The following is a 22,672-nucleotide window of genomic DNA, read 5'->3' as shown; positions in this document are numbered from 1 at the left end:
TAAAGATTTTAATATATTTTTAATTATAATTCGTTGAATACATATTGATCTCAGTCCTCAAAGAGCTTTAACATAATGGAGGAGAAAATACCTTATTCATTTCTGACTCTCCAATGCCAAGCACAGTGCCTGACATTTGATATCCCTGCAATAAATATTTGTTAAATCAAATGGAATTGAAATCAGGACTTCATTTCTCTTCTTGTTTTGTTTGCTTATTTCTGGAGTTTACAGCATGTATTACCATTTATATTTTAAGTTCATAGTGAAAAATCATTTCAATGTGTCCTAGGCTTGGTTCCCTTCCAAACCAACCCCCAGGACAATAGTTTTCATTATAACCTTCTGTCTTTGCCATTCTGGATTGAATTCTGTGCACAGAAGTTATATACATATATGGGTATATCTATGTAACAAATCACAGTACAGGATCCCCCTGGGCTCCTGCAGGCTCTTGTATGACATATTTGAGCCATATAAATTCAGCTTCTCCTCTGGCATCTGTTAGGCGACTCACTTGCAACTCCACCTCAGCAGTGGTCTCAGTTCTCTCAAAGCCGGGAAAGAGTACTGTGTGCTGAGAGACCATGGCAAAGAATCCTCCAGAGAACTGTGAGGACTGTCACATTCTAAATGTAAGTTGATTCATATTTTTCCCTTTTGAGCAGAAGTATGGCTGTACAGATTTATTGTATTGCAATGCGAACATTAGAAAGTGAAATCAAAGGTGACTTTGAATTATGGCTTGCTATTTTAAGGATTATTGTGTATTGTTTTATTTTCTCTGTTCTTTGTGTAGGCAGAAGCTTTTAAATCCAAGAAGATATGTAAATCACTTAAGATTTGTGGATTGGTGTTTGGTATCCTGGCCTTAACTCTAATTGTTTTGTTTTGGGGGGGCAAGCACTTCTGGCCAGAGACACCCAAAAAAGTAAGTAAATGTACATTATGCTCCAATGCTTGTTTTGAATTTTATTGAATTTAATTAGTCATTGACATGTATATTGGTCTGAAAATGAAAGTCATTAAGTCCCTTTTGTGTTTATTTTCTGGTGATATAAAAAGCTGAATCAAGATTTTGCTCTTTTTTATTTGCCTAATTATCTTGGTAAAGGAAAAAGGTGTTTTGTTTTGTTTTGTTTTTATTTCGGTTAGTAATGATAGACTGTAGAATTAACCCATTCTTTTGTAATTCCTGGCTTTAAGGAGTAAAGACTCTTCCTAGAAGCAAAATTTTTACTGTAAGAAGAAAATATTTTCCATCTTTCTTTCAATTATCTGGGCAGAAACTGATGGAAAAGTAATTATACCACCGCATAAGAAGAAACCACCAGAAATGGCAGCAAAAGATTTTCAGGGATTATGTTTCTGACTTAATGCATCTGCTGTGAGGACAGGCAGCAAACTCCTTTTCAGAAGGAGTGATTTTTTAACCTGAGTTTACATTTATTTATGACCTAAAAAAATAAAATGAAGTTTTCAGCACCTCACCAGCCACAATTGTTGCAATCCCACTGAGATACTAAAGCCACATGTTAGAAATAAGTGACACAAGTCATAAATCACAGGTATCTCAGAAAGTTTCAGATATTAGGGTCATTTGGTGAAGCTTGGCTGGCCTTTGTAGTTGATATTAGTGTACCTCAGTGTTCTTGTTACTCCAGGGCCCCCAAGCAATGGGAAAGTCTAGATGTGACTTAAAAAAATCAAAGACCCTTCATGCCAACAATTTTCATTTGAAAGAGAAGTAATAAATGTACAAGCTACAAGGTCTCAAGATGTTTTTCTGGCTCTGCCATATTTTTATTTCTGCATGTGGGTTGCTATTGTTGTTGCTGTTGTTATTAGTTTGTTGTCATGAGATGCTCATTTCTATTTGACAACAGATGTAGGGAGAAAAAGGCATGAGTGCAGGAGGAAGGATTAGAGACAAGAAGAAAATGGGTTGGCACGGACCATTAGGAGCCAAAGGAGCGATAGGAGCAGAGAAGAGAGAATATGGATTGATGTAGAAGGAAAGTCAGTGGGGAAGAAAATAGAAAATCAATTGAACAAGTGTCCAAAAGAAAGACTCCTTGGATTCTTCACCTCTGCTGTCATACCCACTTTCATTTAGTCCCAGAAGCTACTTTATTTTAAGTAGTAGGGAGAATAAAGAGGGAAACAGCCTACTTTGTATGCCTTTTTATTTATATTTTGTTCCAGAAAGGATTTCAGGTATCACCAAATTCCTATAATTAGCTCTTTCTAGATAGATGATAGATAATGATGATAGATGATAGATAGATACATAGATAGATAGATAGATAGATAGATAGATAGATAGATAGATAGATAATCACTGCTACTTGCTTCTGAACTACGTACTGTTCACATGTCTTTCTAGAGAAGTCACCCATATTCAGCCTGGCAAAGTGGGCAAAGCAATAGAGATCAGGAATGAAATAGCAAATGAACAAGAGTGCCAAAATACATTCGAATCCAATTCTGCTACCACTTAGCTAATTCACAAGGTAATACGTTATCCCGCTATTGAATTCCAGGTCCTCCTGACAATTACAGATGAGTTAGAGGACAATAAATACTTTTGCTCTCCATGTCCATATGTACTTAATTGAGTATGCTAGGTGGCTAGCCCTTTTGATCACTCATACATGCCCACCTAAACTTGGAGCCAGATGAGCTTTCTTGTTTTATTGTAGCCATTGGTACTGACAATACTATTCTGAGTTTGTGTTTTTCTAAACTTTCAATGCTATTTGCCTAAGTGCAACTATAAATGACTAGGTGGGGACCTTATCTTGCAAGTTGCCAAACTCACTAACAGTGCCCATGGCCCCCTTTGCTTCTGTATTATACCACCTTTGTTTCTCACTTCAGTTCTTTTTTTATGGATTATAAGAACCAATTCTGTGATTTCTCAAACCAAAAGTCAAACTTAGTCAATGCATATACAAAATAGGTGAGATATGCTACCAAATGAAGTTTATCAAGAATTAAATCTCTCATGAAGTAATCCATCTTCAGATATAATTTTCAACAAAGGGATTCTCAGAAATGAACAAAGTTATTACAAAGTAATCTTATAAAAGACCATAGTTGTCTCTTTGGGCAATCCACCTTGAACGAAAGTTATTTGTTCTCAATCCTAATGGGGAGTTGAAATTTATTGTATTTAATATTTAAGTCCTGGCCTTCACAAGATTAGGCTGGATCCATTGCAACATAAGGAACCAGCTGGAGATGCATATGGTTCACTCAGTCTACAAATCCCTTCAATTCCCAAAGAGTCCACGGGGCCATCTATGATCTAATATATATGGTCTAATTATTAGCTAATACTGCCAATAAGCCTGCCTCAAAGTTGACTTAGGAATCCTAAAAAGAGCAGAGCAGTCAGATTAGTCTTGGGAAAAGATATGCAGAGGAAAAGGACCCAGGCATTTTACACAAATTAAAGAGCCCCTCTCCCTTAAGAGCATGACCTAGCAGGAAACAACAGTTAGCAGATTAAAACCCAGCCTTTTCTGGACTTTTCTTTAAAAATCTGTGGAACCTTTGGGGGCCATTGGTCGAGGGAACTGTTGATGCTGTTGTGATTATAAATGGCAGTGACTTATTTGCTGTCTTGGGGCTTTCTCCAAGCTCTTAGTGTTTGCTCCTTTAACCTCCACCACACCTTCTTTTTATTTTGTTTTTCAACATCTGTTTTTTAACAGTGTTTATTTAACATTCCACATCTGGTGTTGACATTTCCATGCCAGTAAGTCCCCCCCCTCCCTCCATCATTTCCTACCTTGGTGTCTACAAAAGATCCAAATCCTTGATCCCAAATGGGGACTAAGCCATACTTGACTCCCTCTCCTCACACACTTCAGACACAAGCACAAGTGCCTGTGTGTGTGTGTGTGTGTGTGTGTGTGTGTGTGTGTGTGTCCGTGCGCATCGGAGAGAGAAATGGATAAAAATAAAGTGAAACAAAGAAGAATAACTCTGGGTGTGCTGTTGCACTCCACTATAGGCTAACAGGCCCCCTAAACCACAGCCACATATAAGAGCCACTTGAACTGAATGAAAGCCAATCCATTGATCCCTTGTTTTAGCTTTCTTAAACAAGCAGGGGGGACCTATTCAGTCTCAGAGATTTTGAGAGAGCATTACAATGAGGTTTCACTTCCAGGCAGTGACTGCACAGGGACTTTGAAGCAGTCATTCTTGCTTAAAGCGCCCTGTATTGCACACTTAACTTGAAACAATCAGGAGCTAATTCTAGTTAATTAATCCAACCTGGAGAAAACAAGTCAGAAAAATCCAAGCCCTTAAACTGAAAGTTTTTAGATGTAGCAGATACCTTGTAACCTATACTCTCCAATGTTTTGTAGAATGAGGCAAAAGAACAATAAATTAAATTAATTAAAAGCTGTTAGTCCTGCCATACCAAGGAATTTCCTGGTAACGTTAGGGCTATTTGGAAACCATAAGTTCTAAAGCCCACACAACAATAAAAAAAATTCCTGGGGAGGTCTCCTCAAATCTCCATACTACCAGAATGAGATAAGACATGATAGAGATAGGTGGGCATCCTTCTGCCCTCCCCACCACCTCAACTGCACACAACCATTAAAACAGTCTAACTCAGGATTGCAAGCCCAGTATCATTCTAGGCTGAAAATCATTTGCTCAGAAAAAACACTCTTTGGCTAAGTCTGGGTCCAGCTTTCTTATGCCTAAGTCTCTAATGCTAGCATTGGCCAGAGACCAACTTTCTTCACTCCTCTTTGAGACACACAGGAGATACAACTTTCCTCCCTGAGTACCCTGGGCTTTCCAACAAAGCAGTTTGGTGGGTGAAATGTGGGTCTGGAGAAGCATTCACACCCTCAAGGAAAAAGTTGGAGTTGTAGCTGGAATCTCTTTAACAGAGCGATTGAGCTTCACCAGATGGTGCCATGTCAGCATTTTAAAAGAGAATACTGCTCTTCATTTTATTTTCCTCCTAAACTAATGTGGGAGAAAGCCCACTTTTGAATAGAAACTCTTACTAGGCCAGCTCTTGCTCTAGGCTACTCAGCGTCACTCTGATTATGTAGATCAGGACTCTGGCTACTATGGGCACATTTTTAATATATATTTTATTTATTTTTTACAGAGAGGAAGGAAGAGGGATAGAGAGTTAGGAACATCGATGAGAGAGAAACATCCATCAGCTGCCTCCTGCACACCTCCTACTGGGGATGTGCCCGCAACCAAGGTACATGCCCTTGACCGGAATGGAACCTGGGACCTCTTGGTCTGCAGGCAGATGCTCTATCCACTGAGACAAACCGGTTAGGGCAATGGGCACATTTTTATTCAGTCCCGTCATTCTCTTAAGGCAGCATTTTCTAAGCAACGTATGTGGCACCAGAAAGGAAAGCCTGGGTCTACAAGGGAGTTGTCCTTTAGTGGTTGAGAGTGGAATTGGGCTCTATGGAGAAAGCAACCCTAGAGTTCTAAAGGTAGTGACAGTCCACTGGTCAACCTGACAGCTATCAGCCCAATTCTGAGCAGAACTGATTTTGTCAGCTATTCAACATTCAACTGAGCCTCCAGAAACATTTGATGACTTGCCCAAAGTCACACGGCTTATAAGTGGCAGAGTTGAGGCTAGAACTAGAATCTGGTCTGAGGATTCTTTCCACTGTTTTTCAGCTGCATTTAAGAATAATGGATACATGGGGGAGGGAGGGAGCAGGGGAAAACTTCCCAGCCAGTCTTTAGATGAAAGAAATGGTATTTTTCTTGTTGAACAAGAGGAATGTCTGTGCTGCTTATGCCAATTTTTTTCAGGGCTGAGAACTGGTGATTGAAGATGCAGAAGTCCAACTTTGCATAAGAAACAATCTGTCTGCTCTGTGTTGGTAAAGAAATACCCAGAGGCCCTTTAATTCCCACAGGCTAGGTTGGTAATGATATGGTATCATACATTCCCTTCCCTTCCTTCCAGTTTAACACCTACTAGCCAGCTATTCTGAGCATGTATTTCACCTTTGGAGAGTGTATCTCATAAACAGACAGTAAAGGATGAAGGTGGAGAGAAGAGCAGCTAGATTAATCACAGGCTTCAAAAAACAAACCTAAGCCAAATGCCCTCAAATCCCTTTCAGGACAGGCTAAACCTACTTGCCTCCAAACAGATCCATCACACTGAGGTCTGAGGCAGTGTTACTCTTTATAAAAAGCTTACTTTTATGATCTCAGATATTGTCACAAATTGAGGCAAGAAAACAGGGCAAACTGTGAAAGGGGGATGTTAGGGTTCATTTGCTGCCTGAGTAGAGGATTTAACTGGACTGAGGAACAATGAATTCCTGGGCAGGGAGGAGAAATGAGTTTGTGTTCTCTCCATGTTTTGTCAGTGTGGTCTTCTTACATTTCTTACTGCCTAGGCCTAACCATGTACCTATCTCATTTCACTTCTGAGTCATATTTCACTCCATTGACTTACCTGTCCCACTCTACTGTGCTGGGCCTTATAGTTAAAACCAGCCTTATGCATGGGTGAGGTAGGAACCCATTTGAGTGGTACTGGAAAGATGTCTTTGCCCCCCCCCAAATATCTCCAATTCCTAGTTTCCCGGTACCATTGTGCTTAAAATTCACCATTAGTAATTCATTCCTTTGAGTTAAGTATTATACTAAATTATTTTGACAGACAAATACCCATAACTACCATCTTAGTGTGAAATAATTTGTAAGATTGATATTTTTTTTACATAAGGTAGCTGAAGCACCAATAGATTCTTAGATGTTTAGACAGAAAACAAAGTTTTTAGAAGGAAATGGGAAAAGGGAAAGGGACTAGGAGGGTACAAAGTGAACAGGATATAAAAAGAACAGAAAAGGGAAGCTGGAAACACCTTCCTAGATCAACCTTCCCAATCTGCCAATTTGACAGAAGTGTGCTTCTTATCATATTCTGTTCTTCCTAGAATAAAGCTGAGTTGGGAGCACTCTGAGATGAGCTAGTGGGATCCCACTCAGACCTCTCTCAGGCCAGCCTCCTGTCTCTGTTTTAGTTTGTGCTTAGGAGGAGACAAAACCATTTATTCCTTTATCTCCAGAAAGACCCTCAGCCCCTGAGCCAGCAAGCTTAGTAGAGAGAAAATTACTTCTAAGGTCAAAGGCATGAGCTCAGTCTTCATATGGGCCAGTGAAGCTTGCATAGCCATTACCAAGGCAATGTGCTCCACAGGGACCCAGGCGAGACAGTATGTCTGGATTTGCTCAAACTCATCCTCAACCAGTCCAAAATGAGACACCAGCATCATCTTCCTAGACAAAAGATAGTCTGTTCCAAAAGGACACCTTTGATAGTGGAATTCCATCTGGGTGAATATATAGTTCCCCACCCCACCCAAGATTCACACATAAATGAAGTCATTCTGACCCCACTCTATTTAGCAACCTACCATTGCTAACAAAAAAGCCAACAAGCTGGTTAATTAATATAATCAGAATGGACCCCTCCTCCTCCACCAAAAACAAAATAAAACAAACTCTGTTAAGGAATGTTGAAAATAATCAAGATCTGCTGAGCTTGGCAGTTTCCAATAGTTTTCATCTAGCAAGGTGTCCAAGTGAGGTGCATTGCCAACAATGCAGGAAAACTCATTCCACAAAAGTACACTGAAATTCTAAATGTCACCAGTATGGCTCCATAGTCTTCTACGATTGATTGAAAATACAGCCTGTATTTTCTTTTGCCCGGGTAGGCAGCCTTCCAACATCCCCTAGTCTCTAACCTCATTTTTCCATGCAATAATCCATCAGTGGTGCTACTGATGAAACAAACACCCCACCACACCCCCAATGACTAGAAGTGTCGACATTTGTCTCAACAATGGATAGTATTTCTAAAGAAATTCTCCCTTGCCTGGAGATCTGACAAGACTGGAACTGAAGTAGATGCCTCTCTTCTCTTCTTAGGTCAGGCCAAATGAGAGCTCAATTTGTTGCCATAGGTAGAAATTTCTCAAGTTGGCTGCAGAGCTGGAACGGAGGACATATTTATAACTAGAAGCAAATAACAAGCCTAAAGGAATTTGCTACCTGTCACAAATCAGGCTAGACTTCCTGAGTTAACTCTGCAGTTGCTGGGAAATTCCAAATACTGTTTTCCTTTCTCTTTTAAAATACGGGTCACTTAAAAAAATCTTGCCAATGCTCAAAATCTCTCTTTAAGAAGATGAGAAATAGCCATTGGTGGGAAAACCTCATTCAACAAATACTTAAGTGCAGGCCATGTCCAAGGCACTGTAGGGTTACTAAGAGGTAAAGGACATTGTCTCTTGTTCTCCTATTCAGAAACTACACCGACATCTCATGCTTGAAATAACATTGTTTCTACAAACCCTTCCAACTTGTTTTTCTACTTGAGTTAGGGAAAATTTGACCAGGTTAAACTAACATTCAGCTACAGACACCAGCGGACATGAAAAAACAATGTAAACCAGTGCAAGCTCTAAACAGCTGCCACTGGGAATCATGTCATTAGAAAGCAACATTTGCTCTGGAGATGTCTTGCTTTTTCAGGCTTTTAGTTTACCAAACTTTTTTTTTTTTGTAAGAAAAAATGAGCATAAAGAAACTTGATAACTGAAGGTCTCCTACCGACAAGGATAAGATAGACTTCCACATGGCACCAAATCTGGCCTGGTTTGTGACAGAGAGCAAATTCCTTCAGGCTTATTATTTGCTTTTGGCTGTAAAAGTGTCCTCACTTGTAAGTGATGGGCTTACTCCAAAACTGGGACACTCTGTAGGACTGGTCTTCTTGGTCATTAGAAAGAGAATTGCCTCTTGTAGAGGGCAGGAGAGAGTCCGGGGTTTTATTTCAACCACTCAAGAATGACCTGATAAGCAGCCTTTCCACGGCACTCTCCTTGGGAGACTCCATATTACTTAGTGCAAAGCGCTTGAATTCTATATACAGTGGGGCCTTGACTTAAGAGTTTAATTCATTCTGAGACCGAGCTTGTTAAGGAGCTCATTAACTCAAATTACTCTATCAACTCAATGCAAAAAATCGGCCAAGAGACAGCTGGTATCTCAAAAAACTCGTTAGTCGGGACACTCATAAGTCAAGGCCCCACTGTGTAAGAGAATCTGGAGAATCTGAAACCAATTATCAGGTTTGGCAAACAAAATTCAGGAATATACAGAGGGGGGTCGGTTAGCCTATAAAATAGAAGATTAGGGGGAGGCAATAAATGTTTCCTGGAGTTTAAAGGGCAAAAGGAAGCAATTGGGGCCAGGGCAAGATTATTACCTAAAATTGGCCAAGGAAAATGGTTTTCAGATCCTAAAAAGATTGTGGAATCAATATTAAAGCCCTGGGGAGATAAGGAGATAAAGAACAATACCTGAACATTCTAAATGGGTTCAAATTTTGTCTCAGCCCTAATGAATTTCATGGGGAGTGAGGGGTGACCACTAAGCACTTAGGCAAGTATGCGTAGTAGCTTAAAGGAACACCACAGGTTTTACTTGATCCTTCTGTTCAACACAAGGGAGAAGTACTTTACAAGCTGTTTTTGCAAAATATCATGTTCTATTTGTTGGAATTCTTATTAATTAGTTTAGCAACTTGGCTCAAATACAAAATATTGGCTCCAAAGAGATCCTCATATCAGCCCCAGTGCCCAAAAGCACCTCACTTTAATCTCCAGTCTCAGAAAATTCCCAACAGCAAGCTGCTGAGATGGCACCTCACTACAAAGACTCTGGAAAGCAAAGGCACCCCAGATGTTACCCAATTAAAATGTCATACGAAGGAACACACTGAGTATCTTAGACTTGTTTTCCTTTGTTCTCCCAGACATATGACATGGAGCACACTTTCTACAGCAATGGAGAGAAGAAGAAGATTTACATGGAAATTGATCCTGTGACCAGAACTGAAATATTCAGAAGTGGAAATGGCACTGATGAAACATTGGAAGTACATGACTTTAAAAATGTAAGTTGGATATGTCCCCCCAAAGGCTTCCCACTGAAAATATTAGAACATTCTAGTTGAGTTAAAAATAGCCTCTAGCTTTCATTTAATTTATAAGAAAAAGCTTTCCCTTGGAATTCAAATTTTTCCAGCCTAGGGCCCTGATAGACAATGGAACTCATTAATTATGGCTATTTCAGGAGGTATTTTTTTCTATTTAATAGGGATACACTGGCATCTACTTTGTAGGTCTTCAAAAATGCTTCATCAAAACTCAGATCAAAGTGATTCCTGAATTTTCTGAACCAGAGGAGGAAATAGATGAGGTATGTAAGAGTAATAGTGGCAATAAAAGCCATCATTCATTGGGTGCTAACTATGTGCCAGACATTGTACTAAATGCCTTACTCTGATTTGATTCTCACTTGGACCTTATAGGTAGGTACTATTAGTGTCCCCATTTTCAGATAAAGAAACTAGGACTCAGAGGCAAAAGTGACTTGCCCAAGGTCACAAAGATAGTGAGGGACAGATTGGGATCTTGACTCTGGCCTTTCAAAAGAATCAAGTTCATGCTTTTAGGTGCAACACTGTACTTTTATACTGGTGTAGCCTTTAACATTATGTATCTCTGCTCCCAAACCAAAGATTTCTAGTAAAAGGGGTGAGCAGCAGCACAAAATAAATCCTGCCTAAGATAAAGTCTTAAAAAGAAAAGTTCCAAGGACACTGAGGATCCTTGCCACTTTTGTCACACTGTAACATTCACCTATTTTAATGATTTCAGTTCATTCACCATGCCATTTTATGCTGGGCTGCTAATGGATTAAGTAACATTTAATCTCACTAGGAAAGGCAAAAACAAAGAAGGTGAGAACTACAGTGTAATACAATTTCTCTGAAAATATGCCACTAGGCCAGGTGCAATTATTGAATGGCCCCTGAAAGCCTAGTGGGACATAAAGGATTATTGCCTAAAATATAGCCATCAATGGAGCCCCAAGGCTCTTAATTTTTCCCTCATATTCTGTCTGTAAGTACAGTATGTTGCTATCAGTGGAGGAAGAAGTGGAATGTTAGCTAAGGCCATAGTGTGACAGCAAAACCCCGCTCCCCACCTGTAGCCAGGAAGAAATGAATGTTTGTTTGCTTTGGCTGGTTTTGTTTTAGAGTTTAACTAGTAAATGTAGTGATATTATGGCAATGATACAGTGGCCTCTCTATATACTGTAAATACCTCTTTCTTCTCTCTCCCCTGTTCTTTTTCACTTTTCTCCTACCCACTCTCTCCATCTTAATTCTCATCCACCAATTTATCATTTCTTTTTCTTATTTTCAGGGGAAGGGGTAAGATGGGGTAAGGAGCACTTTTTCCTTTCCCTTACCCAAGTATCAGAGCTGTCATTAGCTCCCATGGACATGCTACTGGTCTCCTAATGGCCAGAGAAGTTATAGACCTTTGGTACTAGAATGTCTAAGAAAAATATTTCCTAAGGTCTATGGTAGTAAAAACTTTGGAGATTTTTTAAAATAAGCATAAGTTAGATGCATCTGAGGAACAGAAAAACTTCCAGGATATTAGAATTAATATGGGAGGTAAGGGTAAGATGAAAGGAGAATGAATAGGTTAAAAAGCTACTACACCCAATATCACATGCTGCTTTTTACAGAAAATAATGTAAGCTGTTGAATAGGGCCAGCCAGAAATTAGAGTTCAAACTGACACAATAAGATTTATTTTTCTGAAAAAATAAATAGTAAAGGCAATGATCCATAATGTCTCATCTTGACCCCAATTTATTCTTCAGTTAATTTTGCTGGGTCTTTTGAATAGCACAAGTATTTTTCTCATGATAGTGAGATTACTGTATCTTCAAGAAAAACCTATTTTTTATATTTAGCCTACAGATTTTTTTTTGAGACAAATTTGTGGTCCTGAATGACAAAAAAACCTCTTATTCTGTATTTCCCTACCTCTGTATCCATGGTTTGAGCATGTTAAACATGCAGAGCAGGTATAAAAATAGCCCTGATTTTGCTAACAAAGCTAGCCAGAATGCATACCTCATTTTATACAGTCCCTTTCAATGCCTCCCAAGGTCTTTATACAAACTCAAGGGCAAAGGAACTAAGACTTGATAGTTTTAGATGACTAGAGAAGAATTGTACAAAGCTATATTTCACGGAATAAATTAAAACACTGAAATCATAAAGCTAGAAGGAAACAAAAGAGAAAAGGAAAAGCCTAATTGGGGAGGGGGGTATCGAAGCCCAAAAGACAAGGAGTAAGAACTAGATATTGTCAACATAAAAAATGTCCAAACCTGTAAGAATTTTTATAAGTTCATTTGAATCAAACTGACAATTGCTGGGAAGCAAAATCTCAACAGATTAAAAAAATACTCCAGAAAATGGTAGTTTTGCACCTTATTTTATATATTACAATCAAAGAAGCAGGCATGAGGGGGTTACATGAAATCCATTGGTGATAGATTAGAGAGGCAGGAGCAAGCAATGTGGGGAACCTGTAGTACTGGGTAAAAAGTGGAAGGAATAGACACATTCTTCTTTTCCATTGGTGGGTATAGGATAGTTAACAAATGACAATAATAGTGAAGGGTTTTTTTTGGGGGGGGGTTGTTTTGTTTTGTTTGTCTTTCCTTTGTTTGGAGATTGTGCCCTGAGGGGACTGGGAAACGGAAATTACCCTGACATTCCAAAGGTATATTATCATGTTATCTTAGATGCAAAAAGGAAATAGGCTCAGTAAAGGTACAGATCGACCTTTGTCAAGGAAGATACCAGTCTAGGACATAAGTACTGGTATCACTTATAGTTGGGAAGTTTTCATTTCAGACCATCCTGTGTGGTTACTTTAGGTCTCTGAGTTTGTAAGGCCCACCATACAGACCTCCCCTAGCTTGTCAGGTTTAGTATGTGGCCTCTTTTTGTCCATAGTATACAAGACAACTACTTCCAATACTAGAAACTGAGGAGAAGGGGACATTCTTGACAATACAAGAAAGTCTACCTAAAGGAAAAACACTCTGTGAGACAAACCCTAAGTTTGTCTAGAATGAAAGGAGTTATAGTGTGGTAAGGTCAGTCAAGCCAAGAGCTGGAGTTGACTTTAAAACAAAAAGGACATCTTTTGCACTCCACCTAGCTATCATTAAAAGGCAAATCTTGTAAAACCAAACTATTAGGTTTGGTTGCTATTTCACTGATCTCACCAGTTTAGATTATAGCAGTTTTTTCACTTTTAGATAAAATTCTGTTTGCAAGCCTAGTTTTAAACCTAAAACAAGGCAGGCACTCACAACTTCCATTTAAAAGAGATAAAACAAATGTAAATTACTTAGGATTCCAGAAGCCCAAATTAAAGCATACTTGGCCCAATTGGGGGGGATGGTGGTTTAGATATTGAAGAACCTTCCTGACTTTAAGTGAATGGTAGCAGAGAAGGCTATTGTGTCAGTGAGCAACCTTACTGCAAGGAGGGATTGGTTGTTAACTCTCCAAGGGTACCACCTACTGTGTGCAAAGCACAGAGTTAGTTCACTGGGAGCCCTGGGATGGAAACTGTTATTCAGACTCAAAATACAGGTGTGGGGGTTATTTTTTTTTCATTATCCCATAATGTCTCACTCATTTTATTAATTTCTCCACCTATTCCCACTCTGAACTACTTTTTTCCTCTCAGAATGAAGAAATTACCACAACTTTCTTTGAACAGTCAGTTATTTGGGTCCCAGCAGAAAAGCCAATTGAAAACCGAGACTTTCTTAAAAATTCCAAAATTCTGGAGATTTGTGATAATGTGACCATGTATTGGATCAATCCCACTCTAATAGCAGGTATGGCTTTCTTCTCCTCCTCCTTCTCTTTCCAAAGTCAGTAACAGGTTAATGTTCCCAGCATTCAGAGACTACATTCCTAGAAAAAATAAATGATCTGCTTATATCTTCTTAGATGAAACTGTATATGCTGACTGCCAGTGAGGAGGGAATTTTTCACAGCCAGGTTATAAATTAGATAAATTAATGCTGACAGGCTTTTAAATATCCCAGCAAAGGTAACACCACCTTAATGTGACCAATGATAGCAAAAAGCTAATCTGTCTTTCTTAGTACATCTATGTTTATTGCACTCAGGATACTAGACTATTGCTCAAATCACTGTGTATTCAACCCAAGACCAGAGGAGAGAAGAGCCAAAACAATGCTCTGTTGTCTCAAGAAGGATTCTCTGTGTCAAATGGTGGCCTTCTTCCCAGATGATAGGACAGTCACTGCAATACAAATTTCTTTGTGGCTGTTTTAGGAATCACTATAAAAGTAATTGAAGGCTAGAGGTTCAGAGTAGAAGAGTTCAGCTCTGAACTTCCAGTCAGCCCATAGAGAAGACAAAGGTCTCTGGATATATTTTTCTGCCAGGCTAATGTGTAATTTGGCTTCCCTCATTGTGTACAGCGTAGACTACTATATTACTCAACAGGGGCCACTCTAACCGATGCAGGCATCTATTGGTACTCTTGTGCCTTGAAAAAAAAAAAAAGGCGACTAAATGCAATGTGGTACCCTGGGTTGGATGCTAGAACTTCTGCTTCAGCGTTGTTGTTTTTTCTAAAGGACATTGATGGAAATAATTAACTTGGAATAAAGTTTGTAGTTTAGCTAATAGTATCATACCAATGCTAATTTCTTAGTTTTGAACTTTGTATTATGGTTATGTAAGATGCTAACATTAGGGAACTGGGTGAAAGGTATACAGGAACTTTGTACTATCTTTGCAACTCTTCTGTGAATCTGATTATTTCTAAATAGAAAGTTTTAAAATAGTTAAAACAGGGAAGAGTAAGGGTGACAGAGGGACAGAGAGTACCAAATCAAATTAGGCAACATAAACATATTTGAGTACCTACCGTGGATAAAATCATTTTGGAAGACACAGAGATCCCCTGTCTTCAGTTTCTAATGTAGTGTGCTAACGAGGCAAAGCAGTAAGTGTTTGATGCCAAATGAGCAAAGAAGAGGTCTGTTTACGTGGGAATAGTCAAATTTGTTTTGAAAAATCTCTTTAAGATATCAGCTGAAAGAGTTTGGAAAAGTGGTTCATGCATGTCTAAATGATGATAGTGAGAAGACAGGGAAAACCTCTACCCACAAATGTTAATCTCCCAATCACTTCTTTCAAAACTTTTGCAAAGCAGTTGTATCCCAACTTTGTATTTATTACTTTAGTTTCAGAGTTACAAGACTTTGAGGAGGATGGTGAAGATCTTCACTTTCCTACCACCGAAAAAAAGGGCATTGAACAAAATGAGCAATGGGTGGTCCCTCAAGTGAAGGTGGAGAAGACCCGTCATGCCAGACAAGCAAGTGAAGAAGAACTTCCAATAAATGACTATGTGAGTTATGTTTCTGTTTTCTTGGTAGTGGAAAAACAAAACCCTCAAATTTCATATGCTAAATTAGTATCCCTCAGATCAAAGTCATTGAAAGGAAAATAATCATTGTTTTAACAAAAAATATTTAAGAAACTTGAAATCCCTAGGAGGCTCATTTAAAATCAGTCTTGATCCCTACTGAGATATCTCCATGATAAGGCTAACAACTAAATTTCTCACCAGTCCCCAACTCATATAATCTTATAGTCCTCTTCCTAGTGAATCTTCTCCTCCAACACTGGCTTCTTCTTCTTTCAGACTGAAAATGGAATAGAATTTGACCCCATGCTGGATGAGAGAGGTTATTGTTGTATTTACTGCCGTCGAGGCAACCGCTACTGCCGCCGCGTCTGTGAACCTTTACTAGGTTACTACCCGTATCCCTACTGCTACCAAGGAGGGCGGGTTATCTGTCGTGTCATCATGCCTTGCAACTGGTGGGTGGCTCGCATGCTGGGGAGGGTCTAGTAGCAAGTTTGAGCTCATTTCTTAAACTTCAGACAGCCAATATATAATAAATGCATGCTATTCAATGAATTTCTGCCTATGAGGCATTTGGCTCCTGGTAGCCAGTACTCCAGAATTACTTGTTGGTAATTCCTCTCTCATGTTCTAATAAACTTCTACATCATTGTCAATGGCCTGATTGCTACTGAACACACTGGGTAAGTGCTTGCTGAGAATATTTCCTGCAACTGAGATGGAGCATATCTGTGTAACATGAATGACAACAATGGAAACTTGCATTTCATCAGGTTTGGGGAGTAGGAAAGGGCAAAGCATAAGAATTCTTAAATACCATATTTTACTGTGTGGTAATGAGAAAGTGGGAATGAGAGGCTGATGATAAAATGTCCCCCTAACTAATGCATAAAAACGTGTCCTTTTGTGCATAGCCCCAGTGTTTAATTATGTGAGAGACATACTGTGGACTCGCTTAAGCATTTATTAAGCAGCTGGACAGGCAACACTAAAATATTCCAAGTGCTCAGACTCAGCAAAGGAGAATTCTAACCTAGCAAAAAAGGGGTTCTGGGTTCTCCTGTGAACAGAAACTCAACTTTGGACAAATTCAACACTTCATAACCTTTAAGTCTGACCTGTCTTTAGATTCACATCTAGTTACATAACTTTCCAAGGCAATTGTCTGGAAAAGGTAGACCCATAAATATCATTCAGAGAAACAGGCATCATAGGAAATTACTGAGATGAGGCGTCAAATGGGATTTTTCCCCTCCAAAACCACTAGGAACTAGCAATATGCCACTTTCTTAAAAGGAAGGGCCAGGCCTAATTCCTTATTCCCTGATATTTTGCTTGGGAAAGGGAAAAGGAGTAAAGGGGAGACAAAAAGAAGTGATTAGAGAATAATGCTAACCTCGATGTTGCAGTCAATCTGTTCAACCAATCCATCACTCCTTTCGATTTCATTTGAATGTAGCCCCTTTATTGCTCAACTTCAAAGTTACTGTGTCATGAAAATATCTGACTGGCACTTTCCATCAGAAAAGCATTTTCAAAGAGTAAAGTCTTCACCAAGATGCCTGTGGGCCAGGAACCATCCCCCCATTTACTAGTAGTTGAGGAAGCAAATAGAACAAGATTTGGCCAAGGATGAGTTAAAATTAGCTAGCTATTAATTGATAATTAGCATACATGCTATAGTTGGATTGCCAATTTTCACCAAATGAGAACACAATAAAGCATAACCAATGATGCAACATTACTGAAAATATTTTCTTTTTATTAATGATTTAGAACACATCTGAGAATTTTGGACTACTTCAATGATCATAATAGGCATTAATTTATAGTTGGAATAGAAAAATGTAAAACATATGAAATTAATTTGAGGTTGTATGGAATTTATGATGTTCCCTATCATTGTTTTTAAATAAATTATTCATTTTTAATATTGATTTTTAAGATCAACCAATAATTTTAAATTCCTGTGATGCTCAATTTTATGCAGTCTACATTTTATTACATATACTATGCTCTAAGGGGGATACATGAAGTGATGGTATACTCTATATTTCCAAAGAAAAACAAGACACCGAATTTTATATAAGCCCAAGTAAAGAAACTTATAAACAATAACTAATTATAGTTGTATATGGCATGCTATATACATGTACACACACACACACACACACACACACACACACGAGTTATAGAAGTTTCCATGTCACATTTTAGGGCTAACAATTCCATGTAACATTATTTTAACTCAGGAAGTATTTCTTGTTCAAATAGATTCTTCAACCGCCACATAATTTCACATTGGGAAAGTATGATCCCCTTAATGAGACAGACCAAGAGTGCAAAAGAAAATACAAGGACATGCTTAAAGAAGCATTCAAATCATTTCAAGCTTAGGGGGATGAACTAATCAAAACAGCAAACAAACAAGCCCAAACACATTAGTCTGTCACTTCATATAAGCTGAGGCCAAGTTGGAGAAAGTGTGATATTGTTCTGCTGTCCTAGATTTTGTACTCTCTTTCAAATTCTGTGCAGACTCCTTACATCACACTTTGCACTTCTCTTAGGCCAACCCCACTGAAGCTAGAGTTGCCTCTCTTAAGTCTACCACCCTTCTCTAAACCAAGCCTTGCCCATTACAAGGAGGGACAACAAAGTAAATTTGACCTCCCAAACCAGAGACCTCACAGTAATTCTAATTATCTCTGTCCTCCTCCACTTGTCTCATGCCAAATACTTCCAGCTTGTTCTCCTAAACTACCCTTCAATTATGCTTATGGTCCAGACCACAGTTATGCTTATTTCTTAGCACAGCTGTTACAACCTCCTCCCTGTTGAAGTTCCCAGGCTATAGACTGAATGTAGAATGAATATTTTTATATAAAGTTTATTTTTCACTTACAGACTTTATAAATGCCATTTCCTTTCCTGAAAGTCTGTAATAGTTACTTACTACATTAAGGTTTAGGCCTAACTTGCATTCAAATAATTCTTCCTCAAACCACCTTTAACCACCATCTCATATCCCTTTTCTTCTCCTATTACCCTACCCACCCCCTTTGCTTATCTGGGGGACATTAGCTTCCTGCTCTATTTGGCAGTCATTCCATCTTCTTTACAGAGTTTTCTCTCACTAATTTGAAGAGATTAAAAATCCCGTTTTTCTTTTACCTAAATATGAAACCTAAATTTTCTCTACTTCATTTTATGCCTGTATGCGTTAACATATTACTCACTGCATGTACCATTTACATATGGGTTTACTTGCAAATTCTAAAAGAAAGCCTACATACTCCCCCAATTTGCTCTGTCCAGAGCCTAGTACAGTATCTAAAGCACAGAAGTGGCTTTTAATTTTTGTTTTATTAAAGGCAATGAGAAAGAAGAGAGGGAAGAAGATAGAGGAAAAAGAGTTGTTGTAAAATAGTACAGTTACACTGCATTTCAGAATATTAAAAAGTTAGCCTAGCCCTAGCCAGTATGGCTCCATGGATAGAGCATCAGCCTGTGGACTAAAGGGTCCCAGGTTCAATTCTGGCCAAGGACACATGCTCGGGTTGCAGGCTTAATTCCCCCATCCACCACTGAGTAGTGGGCATGCAGGAGGCATCCAATCAATGATTCTCTCTTATCATTGATGTTTATATCTCTCTATCTCTTTCTCTTCCTCTCTGAAATCAATATATATATATATATATATATATATATATATATATATATATATATATAGTTTTATATATATAACTATATATATAACTATATATATAAAACAGCTTTGAGTTCTGTTGAAATTTGTGATGAACGTTCTTATCTTACTCAGATCTATTTTGGTATACCTTATCTTTTGACACAGTCTATTTCTACAAGTATAAAGAATTCCTCTAATCCCAGAATGATCAAAAGCAGAGATGATTGCCCACAGCTCGATTATCTATTTCCATTATACAAAGGCAGATTTTTTGCATTTTCTTCTCAATTTTCAATGACTCCATGTGTAAAAAAGATGAAAAGAAAGCAAAAAACAAGGCTGCCGTGAAATCACAAGAAATATATTACCTTTCAGATTCTTTGGGGATCTAAACTTCAATCAAGAAAAGCCAGGTAAGGCAATGCTATCCATTGTTCCCACTCAGCATAAGGGCACTATGCATTAGTGTGCTCAGTGCCTTTCCTGAACACCTAAAATGGCTCTTTGGCAGGACTAGGGGCAAAGGAAATCTATTTGGAGTCTTTATATATAAGGCTTACTGTCTGGCTGAGTCCAAAACTGTCACTTTGGCTCCTAAAGTCTAATGCTGAAAGCTTACTGAGATAAATATGGACCTTCTCATTCAGGCTGTCAGGAAATGCGTGGATCTATTTTATTTATACACTTAAAATGATTTCATTTGGCCTCTTTTTTTGGAAGAAGTTTTATTCTGGGGCATAATTTTGCAGACAACATTCTGTTCCTGAACAAGAAAGTTAAGCAGCTTCACATTAAAAACCAGGTATGAATGTACACACACAAAATATTGTTGTGGCTCATTTCAAAGTTCTGATACTCAGTCTCCTCCAGTATTTTTAATTAATTCTCATGAAAGCTACTTACCCAAGGACTACATTGATAATTTATTTAAATCAATAGTCAAGTCTGACATTTGTAGTGTAATGAGTAAATTAGCCATTTATATACTTACTAGAGGCCTGGTGCACAAATTCATGCACCAGTGGGGTCCCTCGACCTGGCCTGCAGAATCAGGCCAAAACTGGCTCTCCGATATCCCCTGAGGGGTCCCGGATTACAAGAGGGCACAGGCCAGATGGAGGGACCCCACGGTGCACGATTGGGGCCAGGAAGGGACCATGGGAGGGCTCCAGGGCATGTCTAGCCCATCTTGCTCAGTCCCAATCAGCTGAACCCCAGCAGCAAGCTAATCTACTGGTCAGAGCATCTGCCCCCTGGTGGTCAGTGCACATCATAGCGAACGTTTGAGCGGCCTTAGCATATCATTAGCATATTACGCTTTGATTGGTTGAATAGCCTACCAGTCAACTGAACACTTAGCACATTAGGCTTTTATTATATAGGATTGCTTTGATATTGGGTTCCTTTATTGAACACTCAAGCCTATTGTCTTTCCTACAAGGCCTCAGAAAGAGAGAGGCAGTTGAAACAAGAGAAACAGACCAAACCACAATAAATCCCTCAACCAAAACAAACAAAGTCCAGCAACTCCATAGTGTTGAGATGATCTCTAACAGTGATATGAATATATTGCTTATATTTATCCTTCCTTGCTGATGCTATCATTTGCCATTCTGAATTTTCCACTGACAGCAGTATTTCTGCTAGTCTTACTTACAGAGATGTTAGCTACTAAAACACATTCAGGCTTATATCATTATCAATCATCAGTGAACCAAGAACAAGACACTTGCCAAAGGTTGGGGATTTAGCTCTGGTTGATTTGCTGAAGCAGAGAGTAAAAAAAGTGTGACTAGCTACAAATAGAATACAGGGATTTGAGCTTGTTTATTTTGCATAGGGTATGCCACTCACAAATTCACTGTGTCCACAGAAATACATTTATTGGGGTGAGGGTTGCTTCTTCATAGCAGTATTGCTCTAGCTTTGTGTAGCTATCTGCTGTACCAAGGTGATATAAATCCCCCATGTTGCCAATAATAGCTTTTGATGTTTTGGTTATGCTACATCATATCATGTTCAAATCAGAATGGTTTGTAGTAGACCTTTTACCTTCCCTGTTCCTCCAAACTACTTATCTCTTTGAGGGTGTCTTTCTACCAAGGTATGCCAATCTAGGGTAATTGTTACACTAATGATCAACAAGCTGTGGAGAACAGAGCATTTGTCTCTGCTAGATACTGTGGCAGAGAGAAAACAGGCTACCCTCATTATTGTCTAGTCATGACTAGTCATTTATAAATCAACCTAAGTGCCCAATGCATGAAATTCATGCAGGAGTAGGCCTTCCTTCCCCCGGCTGCCGGCACCGGCTTCCCACCAGCACCCGGGACCCGGGCTTCCCTCACAGAGGGAGGCCCTGCCCACCTGCCACAGCCCATCAGTTTGTTGCCTGGGCCTCCCTCGTTGGGGTGATCATGGAGACCCCTGATTGATCACCCTGCTGGCTGGTGGCCTGGGCCTCCCTCTGCGGGTGATCATGGGGCAATGGCTGGGCCCCTGACCAATTGCATCACACCTGCCTTGGCTGGCCTGGCGCAAATGGGTGTCATAGCATGGTCCTAGGTGGTCATCTGGATGGTCAACCAGATGGTTGTCCTGCTGTTCAGCCATTCAGTCGATTTGCATGTTATACTTTTATTATATAGGATGGCATGATAAGATCTATACCCTCTAAACAAGAAAGTATGACAGATTTTTTCAGAAAGATTCAAGAGAGCAAGAATTCTCCATATACTCTCAGAGGTGGAAAACTTCTCTTTCAAAATCCAACAGTGATGGCTTTCTCAGATTAGTCTACCAATTTTGCTGAGAGATACCACAAAGCCCTGATTTCCCAAATATATGTGTTTTCTGTCTCTTTAGGATTAAGTTCAGTTGCATATAACAGAAATTCCCCAAATAACATGACTAACACAAGGTAGAAGTAGGTAGTGCAGATAGTCCAGTCAACTGACCCACACATCTATCTTTCTGCTTCACCATCCTCAGTATGTGATCACCATCCTCAGTATGTGATTTCCATCCTCAAGGTCATCTCATGATCTGAGCTAACTCAAGTTCAATTATCATGTTCAAATTCCAGATTGTCATAAAAAAAAAAAAAGCTGGGCAGGACAAAAGGCCACTATCTTTTTGTAAAAAAAAATATTTTAAATATATTTTATTGATTTTTTTTTTTTACAAAGAGGAAGGGAGAGGGATAGAGAGTTAGAAACATCGATGAGAGAGAAACATTGATCAGCTGCCTCCTGCACACTCCCTACTGGGGATATGCCCGCAACCAAGGTACATGCCCTTAACTGGAGTCGAATCCGGGACCCCTGAGTCTGCAGGCCGAGGCTCCATCCACTGAGCCAAACCGGTCAGGGCCACTCCCAATCTTTTAGGGAGACTTTTGCTTACATTTTATGAGCCTAAACTCATAAACTTAGTCACATGGCCAAATGTAGCTTCAAAGGAGACTCATAATAGTCTTTGTTCTAGGTACCTTATCACACCAAATAAAATCAAGATTCTGTTACTGAGGAAGAAAGTGAGAAGTCATGCTGGGGGAGGCAGTTGCCCATAT

General features: G+C 39.2%; 1 protein-coding gene across 1 annotated transcript; it reads left to right on the top strand.

Annotated features, from left to right (window-relative positions):
- The first annotated feature begins 509 nt into the window (after positions 1–509).
- On the top strand, positions 510–15,981 carry TNMD (tenomodulin). Its single transcript, XM_059679400.1, has 7 exons — positions 510–635; positions 800–931; positions 9,860–10,000; positions 10,204–10,305; positions 13,683–13,836; positions 15,223–15,389; positions 15,687–15,981. Exons 1-7 carry the CDS (start codon positions 588–590, stop codon positions 15,894–15,896), a joined length of 954 nt encoding a protein of 317 aa, XP_059535383.1. The 5' UTR covers positions 510–587; the 3' UTR covers positions 15,897–15,981.
- Positions 15,982–22,672: the final 6,691 nt, after the last annotated feature.

This window comes from Myotis daubentonii, chromosome X (genome assembly GCF_963259705.1).
Source record: "Myotis daubentonii chromosome X, mMyoDau2.1, whole genome shotgun sequence".
NCBI lineage: Eukaryota > Metazoa > Chordata > Mammalia > Chiroptera > Vespertilionidae > Myotis > Myotis daubentonii.
This window is presented reverse-complemented; position numbering and strand designations above follow the sequence as displayed.